The 19,768-nt window shown below is 44.1% G+C and overlaps 1 protein-coding gene across 7 annotated transcripts in view; it reads left to right on the plus strand.

Annotated features, from left to right (window-relative positions):
- MYO3B (myosin IIIB) overlaps positions 1-19,768 on the plus strand; it is a 270,696-nt gene that overhangs the window by 62,879 nt on the left and 188,049 nt on the right. For 6 of the 7 annotated variants that reach the window (XR_015946782.1, XM_088656726.1, XM_060281215.2 and 3 more), the window contains one exon: positions 1,414-1,559. Coding sequence is in view for 6 of the 7 variants with exons in the window: in XM_088656726.1 (XP_088512852.1) it covers positions 1,414-1,559 (146 nt within the window). In the remaining variant the exon portion in view is untranslated. Of the gene's footprint in view, positions 1-1,413; positions 1,560-10,520; positions 10,683-19,768 lie in introns of those variants that run through there. The other variant, XM_088656764.1, reaches the window with a different exon arrangement.

Here is a 19,768-nt window from a genome sequence, read left to right on the forward strand (position 1 = left end):
CTCTTTTTCTGGTCAGTCTTTACAGGAGAGAGACTGCTGGAACGATCAGGGACAAACTATTCCACCCCCTCTGCCTTTAAAAGGAGGAGCTGATGGTGAATTTTATCATATGTGGTGGACGTGCGAGAAAGTAAAATGATTTTGGGAAATGATATACAATGAGTTGAAAAAGATGTTCCAGTACACCTTTCCCAAAAACCCCAAAGCTTTTTTATTGGGACTAATGGGAGAGGAAATAGCAAAGGGAGATCAGAGACTATTTATGTATGCTACAACTGCGGCGAGGACTTTATTAGCCCAAAAATGGAAATTACAGGAGATACCAACGATTGAGGAGTGGCAGACGAAAATGATGGACTATGCAGAACTGGCAAAGTTGACCTGTGGGATCCGAAACCAGGGAGAGACAAAGTTCCAGAAGGAATGGAGTAAATTCATTGCCTATATGGAGAAAAACTGTAGAAGTTTAAGGACACTTGCGGGACAGAAATAAATCCTACGAATTTAATCTATCCATGTTTGTAAAAAGGAACTGCAAGATAAGAGTGAGAAATAAAGCCGAATGACGGGAGGGAGGGAAGTCACGGCTTGGCAGAGCGAAATGAACTGAGATGGGCGAATTTGAGATGGAATGTAATTATTATTATTGTGTTGTTGTTTTGTTTATTTGGAAAATTTAATAAAAATTATTTTAAAAAGATGAGCTGCTTTTTAAGTACTTACTCTTGCTCTCTGTTAATGTTTTTGTGGGGAATAAACCATTGCCTTTTTGTCAGGAAAATATGAATATTAATAATTTGAAATGCTGAGATTTGATCCACATGCAAGCTGCACTGGGTTTCCATGATGGTGGGATGTAAATGTGGAAGAATAAATGAGCAAAGTGCAATAATTCCTGTAGGAAGACTACATTCCCCCTTTAGATGCCCATGCTTTTTCTCTCTCTGCAAATGCATGCACTAAAGAGGATAAAAAGCAACATTGTTTTCAAAAGGAAATGTTGCCGGAGGATTTCAAAAACTGTAATTATTTTGGAATAATTAGCATCCGATGGCAAGAATTAATTTTATTGTGTGCATTCTGTGGCCACTGTTAAAAATTAAGAACACTTGCACCCTGAATTTATGCAGAAAATTTGAATGGGTGTGTCTGTCAATGGTAGACTTGAATTGGAATTTGTAACTAAGGTTACATTCACACCATATACTTAAAGCACAGTCCCCACCCCCAAAAAAGAATTCTGAGAACTGCAGTTTAGTGCTCATAAATCTACAGATCTCAGGATTCTTTGCGGAGAAGCAATGTGTTTTAAATGTGTGGTGTGGATGTAGCCTAAATAGAGTGCCTTTGTATGCCCTGCTTGGACAATGGGGCAATTGTTAACTCTGATGGTTTTTTTATTTTATTTGATAGGTCATTGCTTGTGAACAGCAGTATGACTACTCCTATGATGCTCGCTGCGACGTTTGGTCTCTTGGGATCACAGCCATTGAACTGGGTGATGGGGATCCGCCTTTATTCGACATGCATCCAGTGAAAACACTTTTCAAGATCCCAAGGTATGGCACTAGGTGGCTCTCTTAGCTTGCTAGATTGTCATTCCTCACACAGACCGTGGCCTTTCAACAGGGAAATGCAAGTGTGAAATTTGGTACATCATTGCATCCTAAGTTAACCCTGACTGAGAAATGCTACTCTTAAGAAGATTCTTGCTTGCCCTGACCTACATGCAGGTATTGCATTCTCCTAGAATAAGAACATTTAATTTTTCCATAGGGTTATATATATATATATATATATATATATATATATATATATATATATATATACATACACAGTGGTGCTTCGACTTACGAATTTAATCCGTTCTGAAGGCACTTTCGTAGGTCGAAAAATTCGTAAGTCGAAAAGCGCCATTGGAAATGCGATTTCCCATAGGCTATGCACTGGAAATGGGAAAAAAATCGTAAGTGGAAGCAACCCCATCTAAAAATCCGTAAGTAAAAAAAAACCCTATCTAAAACCGTCGCGGTATCCGTTCGGATGTCGAGAAATTCGTAAGCGTGTGGCCATTTGCCCCACTCGTAAGTCGAGTCGTTCCTAAGTCGAGGTACCACTGTATAAAGCTTTCTCTCTATTTCTCTATGTAATAAAAATGTAAGGCTGTCATCACACCACTGGAGGATTTGTAGTGCCAGGTCACAATCCTGGATTTGCAGGGCAGGGGAGCAAAAAATGAAGGCAGGGTGTACAACAGCAGTGGACTGTAGTATGGGAGCAAGAAGGGAGGGACACTGAGCGGGGGAAAGTGGTGGTTTAAAACAACAGCAGGTTTCAGTAAAGCAGGGATGGAGGAAACAGGAAAATGGTGCTTTGGGCAGATGTTTGAGTACAGGGAGTTGGAAGTAGCTGTGTTTCAGCTTCTTTCCCTCCTTACTGCACTTAAACTCTCCCCCCCTCCATTTCTCAGCAGCCTCATGTGAGAGAGGTAAAGGGCACGGAGCCCTCAAATATTCCATGGTACCTTCCTCCTACAATCATCTATTTCACTCCGGGTATCATGTGTTGTCTTCAACATGAAGTTCCAGATTCAGTGTGGCAATTTGGAACTGATACTTGATTGACAAGTAAACGCCCATATATGTACAACACGGACGGGCTGAGCTGAACCTGGGTATCTGACAGGCTGGCTCTTAGTGTTCCATTCTTCTTAAAGAGACAGTAGCGTATATCATCCTGGAGCGTTTGCGCAAAGGGGGCTGCGGGGAGAAGAGGCATGGAAGTGGCTTTAGAAACAGGAGTGGGACAATCAAGCTTAGTAGTTGGAAGGGGGAAGCCCTAGGACAGGGGTCAGCAAACTTTTTCAGCAGGGGGCCAGTCCACTGTCCCTCAGACCTTGTGGAGGGCCGGACTATATTTTGGAAAAAAATATGAACAAATTCCTATGCCCCACAAATAACCCAGAGATGCATTTTAAATAAAAGGACACATTCTACTCATGTAAAAATGCTGATTCCCGGACTGTCCGCGGGCCAGATTTAGGTGGTGATTGGGCCGCATCCGGCCCCCAGGCCTTAGTTTGGGGAACCCTGCCCTAGGACATGGGTAGGCAAACTAAGGCCCAGGGGCCGGGGCCGGCCCAATCGCCTTCTCAATCCGGCCCGCGGATGGTCCGGGAATCAGCGTGTTTTGACATGAGTAGAATGTGCCCTTTTATTTTTAAAATGCATCTCTGGGTTATTTGTGGGGCCTGTGCCTGGTGTTTTTACATGAGTAGAATGTGTGCTTTTATTTAAAAAATGCACCTCTGGGTTATTTGTGGGGCAAAGGAATTCGTTCATTATTATTATTTTCTAAATATAGTCCGGTCCCCCACAAGGTCCGAGGGACAGTGGACCGGCCCCCTCCCCTGCTGAAAAAGTTTGCTGACCCCTGCCCTAGGAGGTCAATGGGGGGGGGGAATGGCAGTGGGATTGGTAAGCAGAGTGAACAGCAGCACAGCCCCTAGTAACTAATACATAGCATCCCATAGAATGTTTAAGTTGAGATCATACTGGATATACCATTTGTTTCCAAAGAAATAAAGGCCGTTACTGAAAATATACAGCACATTACAAGGTTATTTTGATGGGGGGAAAGGTCTTGTGTTATTATGCAGCAAAGTGTTTGATTTCACATGTTAGGTGGTTGTGTTGTTTTCACATGGCCGAAGGACACAGGATTATAAAGACCATTAAGGAATATGACAAAAAGCAGGATGGCATCTCTTAAGCATTTGCCCCAGGTTGATTGCCAGCTGGTATATGCCGGCTTCTTCCATATTCCATTTTGCTATTAGCAATTTGAAAGTTTAGGCAATGAAAATATTTGACCTTTTATTATCTGTACAATCGCACAATTACCATGGGGCGTAAAAAAAAAGGGAAAAAGAATTCTCCTGATTGCTATTTGCATTTCTGATTAGGTCTATTTATATGCAGATGAGGCTCTCCAACATTCTGCATCGTATTATCTCTGTTGCACAACCCAGGCTGCCGTCCTCCCTTCAAAAATTATTCGAACTTAAGCAGCAATTCATCTCTCTCTCTTTTCTCTCTCTCTCCCTCTCTCTTTTGCTTTTTGCACATGTGTAAAACAGGCTGTAGCAATTAAAGCGGTGAGGGAAGCTTCAAATTTCTAAACTAATACCCATAAATTTTTATCAGATAGAGGCTGTAAACAGCTTTAAAGAACAACAGTCATGATGAAATACTGTAAAATATCAGCAGGTGATAGGAAGAAATATAGAACAGGACATGGGAATGGTTGTCTTTCAGTCTGTGATTTATCACTTTCTTCCCCCAAAACTGCATATAAATCTGCATGACAAAATAATATATTGTGGTGGCATGTCTTATTTCCATAGGACAAAATACTGAATTTATTAAGTATGCTCCTAACCATCCTATTTTTTATTCTTCACCAAATCTTTGTAATGTCTGAAGCTCAATACTAGCTAGGAATAAATACTGCTTATAGGATGTTAAGTGATTATAGGGACCCGGGTGGCGCTGTGGTCTAAACCGCTGAGCCTCTTGGACTTGCCGATCAGAAGGTCGGCAGTTCGAATCACCACAACGGGGTGAGCTCCCGTTGCTCTGTCCCAGTTCCTGCCAACCTAGCAGTTTGAAAGCATACCAGTGCGAGTAGATAAATAGGTACCGTTGCGGCGGGAAGGTAAACGGTGTTTCCGTGCGCTCTGGTTTCTGTCACAGTGTTCTGTTGTACCAGAAGCTGTTTAGTCCTGCTGGCACATGACCCGGAAAGCTGTCTGTGGACAAACGCCGGCTCCCTTGGCCTGAAAGCGAGATGAGCGGTGCAACTCCATAGTCGCCTTTGACTGGACTTAACCGTCCAGGTCACCTTAAGTGATGAAGGGCCATTTAGAAATGGAGTAAATAACCACCAGTAGCATCATAATAAAGACATCTATGAAAAGACATGATAACTCCAGGACATGGCTCAGGCATGTTGACTATGCATTAATTGTCATAGGACTACATTTCCACAATGTTCTTTGGAGAGACTTGTGGCTAAAATTAAAAACGCTAAATACAAACATTTCCCCCCCCCCCTGAGTTTCCCTAAGATGACTGGCTTCAGGGTAGGCTCCTCTAGTAGCCAGAGGCACCACAGTTTCCAGAACAGATGCCTCTATGCTGAGAAAAATAACTATGTCTCCCTTGTCTAGGCAGATATCCCCCAATCTCTGCATAGCATCACCAAGCTGGTTCAGTGAGAAGGGTAGGCAAAGAGTTGGGGAATGAAGCGACAACATCAGTGCGTTCACCTGCTGTCGCCAGTGGATTATTAGGAAATTGTAGGTGAAGGTATTGGCAGTTGCCTAGCAACCTTCAGATGCCATATTTTCATCCACCGGTATAATAGTCTATATATGTCTCCAAATAAAACACACTGAGCACATTCTCCCTTTGCAGCTCTTTGCCCACTATATCAGGGAAGAGGGAAAGGGTGTTGCGATGAGAGAATTTTAATGTAGCCCCCGCTCCCTCACAATATCCTGATTATGACTTCAGGAACGTTAAGTTGCTCAGAGAATATCTACTGCCCTCAAAAGGATTGTTGTTGTTTAGTCGTTTAGTCGTGTCCGACTCTTCGTGACCCCATGGACCAGAGCACGCCATGCACTCCTGTCTTGCACTGCCTCCCGCAGTTTGGTCAAACTCATGTTCGTAGCTTCGAGAACACTGTCCAACCATCTCGTCCTCTGTCGTACCCTTCTCCTATTGCCCTCAATCTTTCCCAACATCAGGGTCTTTTCCAAGGATTCTTCTCTTCTCATGAGGTGGCCAAAGTATTGGAGCCTCAGCTTCACAATCTGTCCTTCCAGTGAGCACTCAGGGCTGATTTCCTTCAGAATGGATAGGTTTGATCTTCTTGCAGTCCATGGGACTCTCAAGAGTCTCCTCCAGCACCATAATTCAAAAGCATCAATTCTTCGGCGATCAGTCTTCTTTACGGTCCAGCTCTCACTTCCATACATCACTACTGGGAAAACCATAGCTTTAACTATATGGACCTTTGTCGGCAAGGTGATGTCTCTGCTTTTTAAGATGCTGTCTAGGTTTGTCATTGCTTTTCTCCCAAGAAGCAGACGTCTTTTAATTTCGTGACTGCTGTCACCATCTGCAGTGATCAAGGAGCCCAAGAAAGTAAAATCTCTCACTGCCTCCATTTCTTCCCCTTCTATTTGCCAGGAGGTGATGGGACCAGTGGCCATGATCTTGGTTTTTTTTGATGTTGAGCTTCAGACCATATTTTGCGCTCTCCTCTTTCACCCTCATTAAAAGGTTCTTTAATTCCTCCTCACTTTCTGCCATCAAGGTTGTGTCATCTGCATATCTGAGGTTGTTGATATTTCTTCCGGCAATCTTAATTCCGGCTTGGGATTCATCTAGTCCAGCCTTTCGCATGATGAATTCTGCATATAAGTTGTATCCTCAAAAGGATACAACTGGGATATTGAACGGGGGCAGCCTCTTGAAGCTTCCATGCAGCTGGATATCTTGGGGGGCTTCAGAAAGGAAGGAATTTGGTCTCCCTCTGCTGACTAATCTTCTGTCCAGATTTCACTGATGGCTCCCACTTGGAACATGTTGGGCCCCCCATTCTCCTTTCTTCTTCTTTGGTGATCACTCGTAGCCAAGTAAGATTCCAAACCAGCTGTTGGCGCCATATCTCTGGATCTTTGGATTTGTTGTAGCATCTGAACACCTTCCCACTTTTAAACAAAACACCATCACACTATTTGAACAGAAGTCTTCTGGGATATTTATTTCCAGCACATCAATTTATTTCAAAAACAAATGCTTTGGGAATGGTTTTTTTTCTTTATTTGTTTGAAAATACTCACAACATATCCCAATGGTGGTCTTCTTCTTTGGTGGTCGCTCGTAGCCGAGTAAGATTGTCTTCCATGGACACGGTTTTAACCTTTAAGTGACTGCATAGTCAGGCCAATTCTGGATCCACACATCCTTCCACAGTGGGGACATAGGTTTCCAGGCAGGAGTTGATCATGGTGAGGGTTTGCCAAACGTGCCTTCCTCTTAGCTCATTTTCCCCTTTCGTCCTGAGTTTGAGTGTCTTCAAAGCCCATGACACCTTTGGTAAAGGCTGTTCTCCATTATAGCCTGGCTGACCAGAGGGGCTATTATTATTATTATTATTATTATTATTATTATTATTATTAGGCATAAGCATAAACATTTCTTTATGATTTCTGTCCAGGCTCTTGCTCACAACTTTCTTTGATTGGAGGTAGATCTAGGGTTCAGCTTTGTATCCCCCTCGGTAGGACTTCTCCTGTTCCTGTGTAATGGTTCCTTCCACCCCACAAAATGCCACCACCTGTTGATTTCTTAAAAGTGCTAATCATTTTGCTAAAATACATAGAAATGAGGCTAGAGAAATGAGTCTAGTTCTGAAAGCTGCAGCTGAAGAGGCTGCATTAACGACAGTAACATAGTATAGAGTTGGGCATCATTTTATCTGGAAATAGAAGGAAGCAGCCGAGTTCAGAATCAGGACAGGCAACAATGTGAAGTATTGATTTGCTGTACCTGACTCATTTTTGCGAAGCATTCTCTTTTCCTATTATTTTGACTTCATTAATTCTGTACGGTCGTTTTAGCTGACTGGACTGATCTGCCTTCTAATTGAGGGGCTGTAAATGCCAATCACAAGCCAAGGGACTGAGCATCATGGTTTTCAGTAACCTAAAAATTATTTCACCTCTATTGCCTTACGGTAGTAGCTGTTGCTGATTTATATTTTGCACACTTATAGCAATTTCTGGTGGATATGATCTTAGCCAGGTGAAAATAGGGGCAGTCCTGGGCATGAGTTTAAGGCTGTTCAGGATGAAATCTGGTGTGACCCAGGGGTAAAGCTTGGGGGGTTTATAGGGAATGAGGGTGGGGGGAATGCGTGAGTCCAAGGTTCGTATAGGCTCATTCCAATCATGATAAACCACAGGCTTGAGCGTAGGCCTGGGTCAATGTTAGTGGGCACAGCACTCAGCATACTTTGGAGCTACGCAGAGTTCTTCATGACATGACACAGATCTAATGAACAGTTCTGTGTAAATGGAAACTGCATAAACTGCTGCACCTCCAAAAATTGACTCATGACTAATCGTATCAGCAGTATGTCTACATATGGCAGGGAGAAATTCCTTATATTCCTAAATAAGAAAATTGCAATGTGCTCAGTAGGAGAGGGGGAAAGCCTTATCAGTAGACAGAGCCATTGGTTTCATTGTGTCCTGCCCAATGCTTTGTTTGGGTGAAACACACTGTCAGGCATGGTGCTCCCATTCCAAAAGTAGCCAAAATATGTATACAATAATACGGAACTGGAACTGTGCATCCCACAGTAAGCTTTGGGTCATTGCAAATGTTATATTCACACCTTCTAGTATGTGTCCTCCAGAAGATGGCATTGAATCACATTCAGCCAAAAGAGACATGAATTGTTCTGCCCCGCTGCATTTGTGTGTAATGCAACAGATGTAAAGATCACACCAGATGAACAAAAGAAATTACATAATTACTCAAACCAGCCATCCGTGGGCTCCAGCTTTAGTTACCTTACACATGTGTGGTGTCAATAGCATGCACACAACCCCAGATGTTCCTTTAAAATCTGGACAGCTGAAGCGTTGGGATTTTCCTGTCAAGGTGGAGGTTTTTGCTCGTGCTTGTAGAGGGAAGTGAGGGGCAGGTGGGGCTCGTCTACCTGGGACGATAGCCTATCTAAGAGAAAGAAAAACTCTGATCCTAAACTTCTGCCTGCCTTGCAGGATATCTTTGGGAGAAGAAAAGTAAACCCTACACAAATCTAGAGCAGAGTCCCTAAGACAGTTGGGTGGCGGTTTGTATGCCTCCTTCCAGCAACTCCTGCAGCCAAGCTGGTGCCAAATGTTTTGCTTTGCTTTGCTTTGGATCACATCAGCAAGGCCAAGGGGGGGTAATCTGGGCAGTCCAGGACCTTCATACATATTGCCCTGGCTTTCACCTTGGGGAGATCACTTTGGTGCGGCTAACGCAGTGGTTTGACCTCGCCCCTGGAAGTGTACTCATTTGTCTCTTGATACCAGCTACTCCTGAAGCTGAGGCTCCAATACTTTGGCCACCTCATGAGAAGAGAAGACTCCCTGGAAAAGACCCTGATGTTGGGAAAGATGGAGGGCACAAGGAGAAGGGGACGACACAGGACGAGATGGTTGGACAGTGTTCTCGAAGCTACCAACATGAGTTTGACCAAACTGCGGAAAGCAGTGGAAGACAAGAGTGCCTGGCATGCTATGGTCCATGGGGTCACGAAGAGTCAGACACGACTAAACGACTAAACAACAACATCAACCAGTTACTCAGAACATCATTGTCTGCCCCATGTAAATTGAGGTCCAGCTCTGAGGGCCTTCTGGTGGTTCCCTCCCTGTGAGAAGTGAGGTTACAGGGAACCAAGCAGAGGGCCTTCTCAGTAGCGGCGCCCACCCATCAGATGTCAAGGAAATAAACGACTATCTGACTTTTAGATGACATCTGAAAGCAGCCCTGTTTAGGGAAGTTTTTAATGTTTGATATTTTACCGTGTTTTTAATGTCCTGTTGGGAGCTGCCCAGAGTGGCTGGGGAAACCCAGCCAGATGGGCAGGGTATAAATAATAAATATTATTTGTTTGCTTGTTTGTTTGTTTGTTTGTTTGGGCAGTTGGAGGGAAAGCTGTGGCTGTTCTGTTGCCTGTGCTCTTTTCAGCAAGTGTTGCAGACCCCCCCCCATCCATGCCTAGGTCAACCTGATGACCTCCAGATGTTGTGGACTGCAACTCCCACCAACCGCAGCCAGCCAGCATGCACCAACATCTGGAGATCCCCAGGTTGGCAAAGGCTGTTCTGATAAATCAAAGATGGCAGTGACACCAAACAGAAGGTAGAAGTCTTAAGTTCAGCATCAGTTTTGTAGCATCAGTTTCAAGCAGAGTACAAAGTCTTGGTGGTTTTTATGCCAACTATGCATCTTTGTGGCTGTCACAGATTTTAAAATTTGATTTGGTGCCCTGAACAACTAATCCTTTCTTCTGACCAAAGACCAGTTCACTTTTTCCTTCCACTCATGGTCAGGAACAATTAAGTTATATTCATAACACCAATACATCTAATTATGAAGCTGTTGTACATTAGACACTCTATGCCTTTCTACTGCAACATAGTGTTGCTTTTCTTCATTCCATCATTTTTGTTTACCTCAGTCATTAATGTGGGATGTGAAACACAAGAGCAGTCAAGTACAACATCCCTAGAGTGGACATAAAAGGGGATGTCTGGACCAGCCAGTCAGAACTTCCTGTTTCTCCTAGGCTGGGAGAGACTTCCTCTGCATGTGACTAGAGGTGGGCGTGACCTTACCTGCCCAGGTAACAAAAGAGCAGGACTGGTCAGCCATCTCTCTTTCTCTGACCACATTTGTCAAAGAAGCAACCTCTGCTTAGCCTAAGATGCTCTCTTTTGCTTCCAGCCAAGAGAGGACAAAGGGGCTGTCTCCTTATGGGATAGTTTCCAGGTGTATATTACTTTTGTAACTTAAGTCTGCCTTCTGGGATCCATTTGTGAACAGAATGTGAGTGAGTAAACTCTTTTTATACTTTTATAGAAGACTGTGTCGTGTCTATCTTTTTATGAGGGACAAAAGGGGAAATTACCATAGAAACTTATTTTAGAGGCTTTAGCGAGGCTGAGCAAACACATCCGCTGTGCAAGTTTAAAAGGGGGAATGTTACTCTGCTAAATTGTAGAACTTGTTAACACAAGTTGGAAAGGATATAATCAAACAATATATCCTCTCCTGCATCCCTGAACATTCCCACAATTAACCCTTTCCCTAAAAATTTCACAAGCATATGCCAGCTGAAAAATATCTTTATCTGCCTGATGTAATGCTTTGTGCAAGGTAAACACTGAAGAATTTATTAACCCTATTTTTCTTTTAAATGGTCAGTTCAGCATTGGATAATCATTTGCTTACAGTGGTACCTCTACTTACGAATAACTCTACTTACGAATGTTTATACTTACGAACGGAGCTCCGTCCACTATCTTGGATGGAGATGGTTTAGATAGGATTTTTTCTACTTATGAATTTTTAGATAGGGTTGCTTCGACTTACGAATTTTTTCTCCCAATACATTCCTATGGGATTTGACTTACAAATTTTTCAACTTACGAATGTGCGTTCAGAACGCATTAAATTTGTAAGTAGAGGTACCACTGTATATGTGCAAGCATACACTGAGAGGTGTTTATATGTGCAGGCATACACAGAGAGATGGGTGAGGTTAAAAATATCAAATCCCCAATTGTCAAATTTGCTAGATCTGACCACCTTCATAATTTAGACCCTTCTATTGAAGATTTGAAAATCTTCTAGACAGATGACATGTTAACAGAATCATTTCATGGTTGAGTGTCTTCTCAGTATGATTTATCTTTACCTTTAGGCAATGGAGGTCCCTGTTTGGGAGATTTATGAGCTAGGCCCCAAAATCTATTTTGATGACATGGAATGTGTGTGTTTATTGAGGGAGGGGGGAGAAATCAAACCTTAGCATTTGCTTTAAATACTAGGTTTCCTTCTCACAACCAATTACGTGAGCCAGCCTTGTTCATGTAACTTCTGCCCTTCTTGTTGGTGAATATAATTAAAAGGATTGCGCTCTGGTTGTTGTGTACGGACTTGACAGAACAACAAGCATTGTAGGTCTCAGACCAACTTTGTATGGAGACCAAACAAAATTGAATTAGTGCATGAACAAATAGAATAAAGAACGCTGACAGCTCCTTTTTTGTGCAGCAGAGCCCAGAGCATTGCCCGCCTTCTGGGTTTGCTGCTAAATAAGCTTTAAGTGCACTGGGGAAGTCAACTGGTTAATCTTGTCAACAAATTGCCCAGACTTGGAGAGTGCTGTGGATTTAGCAACAGTGAGATTGGTTCTCTTGGGTCACCTGACTTCCAGCTTCATGGCAATTCTAGTTTATGCTGTCTCTGTTCTGCCTTGAACTCTCTGGACTTCTTTTCTCTGGTTAGCAAGCCCAGTGGCATGGCAAATAAGGGAGGGTTGTATCTGTGTCCCTACAGTGCACTCCAGCCCTGAGTGAATTCAGTGTGTGTGGAGTCTGAGAGTGGCAGGGCTCACCTCCCGATACTTGCCTCTGATCTGTGTTCACGTATCTTAACTAGGTAGATGGATCTATTTGCAATAATGAATTTTGCAATGTGTTTAGAGATAAAGGTTTGGCATGGGGGAGAGAGATTGGAGGCGGAATTTGAGATCTTCCCTAGCCTTAAAACACTGGCAGAAGAATTTTTGTGCCCATAAGGCTAGCCACATATTAGAGATAAGCGAGAGGAGAAATCTGAATTCATATTTCCAAATTGGGCTATGCACATTTCAGCTATTTGGGCTGGTGCCGAGAGGCTGATCTGGGGGGTTGCTGGGGTCAGCAGTAGGCCCTGTCCACTTACCAGCCCCTCCTCTCCCCACCTGGAAGCCAGCAGGTGGTGGCCAAGTCCCCTTTGTGGCAGGGGGCTCGAGGGATGCCGGGTGCAAACCAAGGCCACCCGAGGGAAGAAGAGAAGGGAGGGCACCCCAGGAGAGAGGGAGGCATGTGGGTGATCAGGCACCTTACCTGTACTCTCACACAGTGGTAGCAAAGAAGGAGGCTGGGGTGGCTTGGCCTGGTTAATTGAGGGGGGTGGAATATTTTGGGGGGTGCCGATGGGGTCCGGGTCCCTTAGAGTTGGTGCCTGTGATGCCTAGAATTAACTCTTTTTTACAATTCTGTTCCACCCAGCAATGTTTGTTTATTTATTTACAAAGCTCTTTGTACCCAACTTTTGCTTTTAAACATACATTTTTAGCAAATAATCTCCCCCCCCCTTGCTGAATTGTTTAAAGCACAGCCAGAAAATGACTTGGCGGTGATATAAGTAGCTTTTAGCGTTGCGGGCGGACAGTTCCTTCAATGGAGTGTGTAAAGGCTGCCTTGTTTCATATCTGTGGCGTTGTTAGTGCTGCTTCCCTAAAGTATTCAAAAGGCAGCCAGAAGATGGCCTGCATGTGTCTGTTTCCCCTGAAATAAACGCAACTCTCCAGGGAAGGCCAATCTGTCGCCCTCAAAATATTCCAGGATTCCCCGTGCCCAACAGGCCCAGCAAGGATGGCCGATATTAATGGAGTTTCCTCACCCCTGAACCACGCCTTTGCAATGACTATATTGATGGAGATATAATGCAGAATTCACCGATTTACACCTTTATCCATTGGGGAAGGAGGTGGTGAACTGCCCTCTGGCTTTGCTGTATGAATCTATATGTAGCTATTCTCACACACCCTGTTTGGGACACCCAGTTCCAACATAAATTACCCCTCTTCAGAAGCTGTTACATAAATGAGCACAAGCTGCTATGATACAGTAACTGTAATTTGGTTTTGCTCCAGTGGAACATGCCATGCTGACAAGGTCAAGCTCTTGCAGTCTGAGTGCAGCCAAGTGATGAAGGGCAACAGCCAACCTTGTAAGAGGTGGAGGGTGAACAGCTACTAATTATTTCCTGCTGAGTTAGCCTGCCTGTGCATTTGTGGCCCTGCTAGATTTACAGGCCACGCCACTAGGGGGCAGGAGATACCCCTCTAGCCTGGGGACATTTTTGCAGCAACAGAAGATGGGGAGAGAATTTGCTTTCCCCGTGGGAATCAACGATTCAGGTATGTGGGCAAGGAAGGAATCGCAAAAGCAATTAATTCGAGTTAGCTTGTCTAGCAGTAGCATGTTGCATTCTGGAGCTGGACATAAAATTGGGGAGCAGCTAACTAATTTACATCCTCACTCAGTGGCGCAGTTTCCTCTTAAGATGGTGGTAAAGGCATTTATTTACCGTCGCGTGAGATATTAGTGCACCCAAGAGCTTTTCCGAACCCCATAAATTACCACAAAGCAGCTGCAGTAAGTAGAAGGAGAATAGTCAGGCTGCCAAAATGCTAACCTTCTGACCTCCCGAAATTCCCAACCAGGTTCCATTTAAAAGAAAAAAACACATCAATGTGAGCTGATGCTTTCCTTTCAGTAGGGCTCTTCCTGGGTCCCAAGTCGATATCTAAGGCTGAATGGTTTTAAATGAAAGTTTTATTATGGCATAAAGCTTTCATGAACTACATGGACTAACACCCCCCCCCTTTTTATATATGCCATATTTTGCTTTCATCAATGAAAGCAGTTTCCTTAGTTGCTAGCTTATATTATACTTTTGTAAACATATAAAAACCAAGCTGCTTATGAAAACAGATTCTTAGGACTCTGGGATTGTTATTTTTCTCTTTCTGCAGGGTAGGAGACAGAATGGGGTAATCAGGGAATCAAATTGATCTTTAGAATTTAGGAAGCCCTGCTTTCAATTTATAAATCCCCGTCATTACCAAAGACGGTTGAGAGGCTATGAATGCCTTATTAGCTGAGGCCTAGATAGATTACCTCCCTCTTCTAAACAATTTGCCCGAGCAAAAGAGGGGAAAGGCTTCCAAGTACAGAGGAGAAATGGAATGAAACATCACAATTAATTGAGGTACTTTGTAGCCTTGGAAACAATAAGAGAGCTGTGACATCAGCAACAATTATGTGTAATTTTTAGCTTTGCTTTGTCACCAAGGTAACCAGAACCAGTTTTTCCACTTGCAGTGCTGGAGAATGTCTTGGGGTAGGGAGAGGGTTATAAACCATAGGGCTAAAGAGACTGCTAAAACAGCATTCCAATCTGGCCCATTGCTTGGATCGCTCAGTACAGTGACATGGCTGGCTAGTGCGAGGGCAATGACTCTCCTTCAAAAAGCATTGCATGTGAAGGGATATGAGCTTGGTTTTTTTTTAAATGCACGTGGTATTTGATCTGGGGTGTCTCATTCAAACAGGCAAGTCCCTACTTGGTTTTGTGGTGATGAATAGAAATCCTGTAGCTATCAGGTCCAATGTGTGTCCAAGATGGCGTATTTGCTACAGAGGTGCTAAAAGACACACATGGTCACTTTTCCACCTGGCCACCTTCAGGCTCATCCTGATGTTATCGCAGAGGTGTGGGGAGCCCGCTGCGGTGCATCTGCTCCCTGCATAATTCTGGTAAACTGGAAGCCACAGCTCACAAGGGAGGAGTGTGCAATGTGAATCCTTCCCATGGGATCACACCATTCCACTGTGCCTTCCTAGCTTATGTATGTTCCATACATCATATACCACTGGATAGCTCAGCTGTTTAGAACATGGTGCTGATGATGCAAAGGTCACAGGTTTGATCCTCATATGGGACAGCTGCATATTCCTACATTGCATTGGGTTGAACTAGAGCAGGTACCCCCAAACTTGGCCCTCCAGCTGTTTTGGGACTACAATTCCCATCACCCCTGACCACTGGTCCTGTTAGCTAGGGATGATGGGAGCTGTAGTCCCAAAACATCTGGAGGGCTGAGTTTGGGGGTGCCTGGACTAGAGGATCTTCAGGGTACTGTCCAACTCTACAATTTTGTGCGGTTAGGCGGAGACCCCCCCAAACCCCAGGCAGCCCCCGAGCGGAATAATGACACCAGACGACGTTCTATGGGATTAAAATTGGCCACAACTTTATTAAGATTCAGATGTAGGGAGACCTTGGCACAGGCATTGGGTGTTTATCCTCCCAGACCCCCAGCTGGGGGTAATTTCCAGGTTATCCAGCATATATGGGGGTTGGGCTAGCTCTGGAGAACATATGTTCAAGCAGATAGACCGCCGCCACTGGAGTGGGAGGGCATTGACGCCCCCTGGGTGAATGGTAAATGCCTCCCCCCTAGACCCCTTTAATGGGAATCCTGATATCGCCGCTGCAATGGGGGTTGGGGGTCACCTCCCCCACGCCCCCCCATTTTGGTAAATGTCTAAAGGATTCTGCCCAAGGCCTGCAACCGCCAAAGTTGTGACGAATTGCTACGGGAAAGGCGAAACCTGCCAATGCTGGGAAAGTCCTTTCCGGCCCTTCAACAGCGGCCTTGTCGTAGCAGCGCCTGTGTGCGTGTTCGCCTGCGGAAGAAAAGAGGTTAACCTGCAATGTAAGCATTAATTTTTTGGGAATGGAGGGTGGGAAAGCTCTGGAGCCGTCGACTGCTTCCCAGGTATGTCTCGCCTTCTGCTGCGGGCACTGGGTGATTACCTCCTCCTACTTGGCCAATCCCACCCTGCCAACACCTCCCCTGGCCAGATTGGACGGCTGGCTGTGTGGGCGGAGACCACAGGTCTCCAGCCCGGGAAGGTGGTGCCCAGCCTCCGAACTGCTGGGGGCTTCCTGAGGCTCCCAGGGTGCTATGCGCGACTGCCCAAAATGTGCACCCCTTTTATATGGGGAACAGTCATTATGCTGTCTCAGATGTGTTGATCCTATTATTATTATTATTATTATTATTATTATTATTATTATTATTATTATTACTACATGCATGCTGTCCATGAAGGTCATTCCTCACACTAGAAAAAGAAAAAGAAAAGCCCACATACATTATTCTACAATAGAAATGGGAATATTCTAACTGCAAAATTGCATTGTCTGGACAACTATGTATTTTAGTCAGGCACAGAAACACACCCAACTCATTTGTCTTTCTTTGCCGTTTGGCAAATGCTTGTATTTTGCATGCCTGCCGATACTAACAAAAGGATAAAGGAGCAACATATTAATTTGGAACAAAGACGCACGTTGATGATAAGTGAGCAGTCATTCGGGTTCCTTCCTTGCTGCCGTAGACAGTTTTAAATCCCCATTGCCTCTCAACTCCTTGAAAAAGCAGAATGCCTTGTGGGGAAACCATAAAGTTAAGCAGGTTAAATATGTGTTACGAAGCTTGAGCACTGGAAAGCCTAATTGGGTTTATTCACCTGCGTTTGTGAAATGAGCTTCTCCACACACACCTACACAAACATACCCTACTCTCTGACTGCCCCACCCGGTCTGACCTTAGCTAGAAACTAAAACTGAGAAGAAATTGACAGGAATAAATGACAGATTCTGCAAAAGACTAATAAAACCTTGCAGCTGCCAAAATCTTCAGTGGCCCATGGATTATGAGGGAAAATGTGAAAGCCACTCCAGATGTTTCCAAGCAGAATACTTTCCTTTCACACACCAGGCAGCTCCATATTGTGTTGATTTTATATTTTAATGGATTGCTTAATCCTATGCATGTTTACTCAGAAGAATATAACCCCCCATTATGCATACCTGCCAAGTTGCTGTCCGAGAAATAAGGGACCGGGCCGGAAGTAGCAGGCCAGAAGTAGCGCTGCCGCCATTTTGGAACTGGGTGGAGCATGCTCAGAAGTGACTTTTGATGCTACTTTGCCCAGTTCCAAAATGGCTGCCACGCCAGAAGTCGCACTGCAGCCATTTTGGAACTGGGCAGAGCAGCATCAAAAGTCGCTTCTGAGCATGCTCCGCCCAGTTCCAAAATGGCCGCTGCACCAGAATAAACCGGGGGGGGGGAAACAAAAAAAATCCGTTTTTTCAGCTAAGAACAGCTGGAAAAACGGGGATTTCCCGGAGAATATGGGAGACTTGGCAACTATGCCATTATGTTCAGTCTTGCTCATTCCTAGCTAAGTGTGCATAGGATTGCGGCCAGTCAGGGCAATAGCAATCACTGAATTTGAATTAAATCCCACTGTGTCCAATGGGGTATACTCCCTACTGGTAAACAGGGATTGTAGCCTTAAGCGGGCTACTTAAAGATTATGATTTCCCCTTCCTCCTAATGCAGGCATCCCCAAATGGAGGAACAAAGTTTGGGGGTGCCTGTCCTAATGTGATATTCTGATTGCAACACATACCTTCTTCTGAATTCAAAAGAGACTTATGACCTGCAACTTCAATATCACTTCAAATGTCTGTGTTTGCCTATCAAACCACACTGCTGTCTCTCTCTGTGTGTGTTTTAACGAATTCATGCAGTGATTTGTAAATGGCTTCCCGAAACTCCAGATGTTTTCTGCATAATTTTGTGACTGAATTATTTGTTAGAATAGCTCATCAGCGTGGCAAGAAAACTATTCGGTGCTGGAGACCGGCCAGACATTCCTGATTAAACATTTGTTTTAGCATCTTGTGTTGTCGCCCTCACCACACCACAATCACCCTCTATTTTTCTAGATGTTCCAGTTGTCAGAACCATTGACAGAGTTGAAAATACTTACCTGTTGTTTGTTGGTTGGTTTAAAAAATGCATAGAGGAGGGTAGTGGAGGTTGTAAGAGACGAAACAATGGAAGCTTATAATTCACTGTGCCCAGCAAATAACCATTCCCATTCATTTCAGGAAAGGAGAAAGTAAACAAAAGTCCAATTATTTTTGTTTCTGAATCAGGAGTATGAATAATAAGAACCAGAAGGAGCCCCCTGGGGTAACAAATATGTTGTATAATTATGTGAATGTAACCACATACGCATTCAAGGTATAAAAGAACTCAAATATGTATTTGTAAAACCAGTGGTATCCATGCATAAAGCACCCACTTAACCTAAAATAAATCTAATAAATTTCTGTATCCTCAGAGGCTTCCATTTCATGTACAGAAGTAGATAAGTAGAATGCCGCTTTCTGTTGTGAATGAAAAATCTGCTAATTGACAGTAAAAATAACTTTTTAAAAAAGACACACCTGACTTTCATTTTTGGAAGGTCAATCGTTTTTCTTTTCATTTACCCATCTCACCAGGAGACAGCTATCCTTTCCTGAAATAATGGCATATGATTTACTTGAAACATCTGTAGGCGACACTGATGATTGAAAGTCTTCTAGTCCTGGCAACTGGAAGAGCCTCTGCTTTTTACTGCTATTCGATGAAGAGAGGAGGGAGATTGGTGCAAAGCAAGCCATCGGTTTCACCCTTGCGTATTTGCTGTCTGAGGCCAAGGGAGCCTTTTTGGGTTGTATGTGTGTAACCACAAATTATTGGATGAAATGAAGCAAATAACTATTTCCCAGTGGTGTGACCTGTAAAGACTATGGAAATGTCTCTCAAGGGGTTTTTTGGGAAGCTCCATTGATTGTGGCAGTTTAATACCAGACTGGCCCAAAACACTCAGGGGAGCACAATGAAGTGCGAAAATGTGCATCTGAGAAGGAGGCACAAAACGCCTTCCAAATCCTGTGCTTCTTTGTGAATGTGGGGGTTTCAGTTCATACATGGAGCTCCGCTTGGCTTCCCCGCTCAGTTCATTGGAAAGATGTGGTTCTCATACATTCCCCCCATGCCCTTTTAGTGATGTGTTTTGCCACATTTTCAGCCACTTCTGTGTTTACCACTGTGGACACGTACGTGGTTACATGTCTTTCGGGTGCATGTTAATCAGTCATTGCCTGTATTATGGAAATATTTTCATGTTACAAGCCACCCTGAGCACAGTTTTAACTATGGAAAAATGGCTTGCAGATAAAATGATGCTTATGTTAGACATGGGACTGGAGCATTATAAGCCATTCACTTATTTCTGTACCTGAGAACTACAACCAGGGCTGTCTTAAGCATATCTGGCGCCCTGGCGCCGTGGTGCGAAGATCCCTCCGGCGCCCCTCTGCCCCGTTTCCCAGCGCGGCTGTCTGACGGGCGCAGTGCATAGCGCAGCTGCTGCATGTGCAGC

This window comes from Zootoca vivipara, chromosome 1 (assembly GCF_965207765.1).
Source record: "Zootoca vivipara chromosome 1, rZooViv2.hap1.1, whole genome shotgun sequence".
Classification (NCBI taxonomy): domain Eukaryota; kingdom Metazoa; phylum Chordata; class Lepidosauria; order Squamata; family Lacertidae; genus Zootoca; species Zootoca vivipara.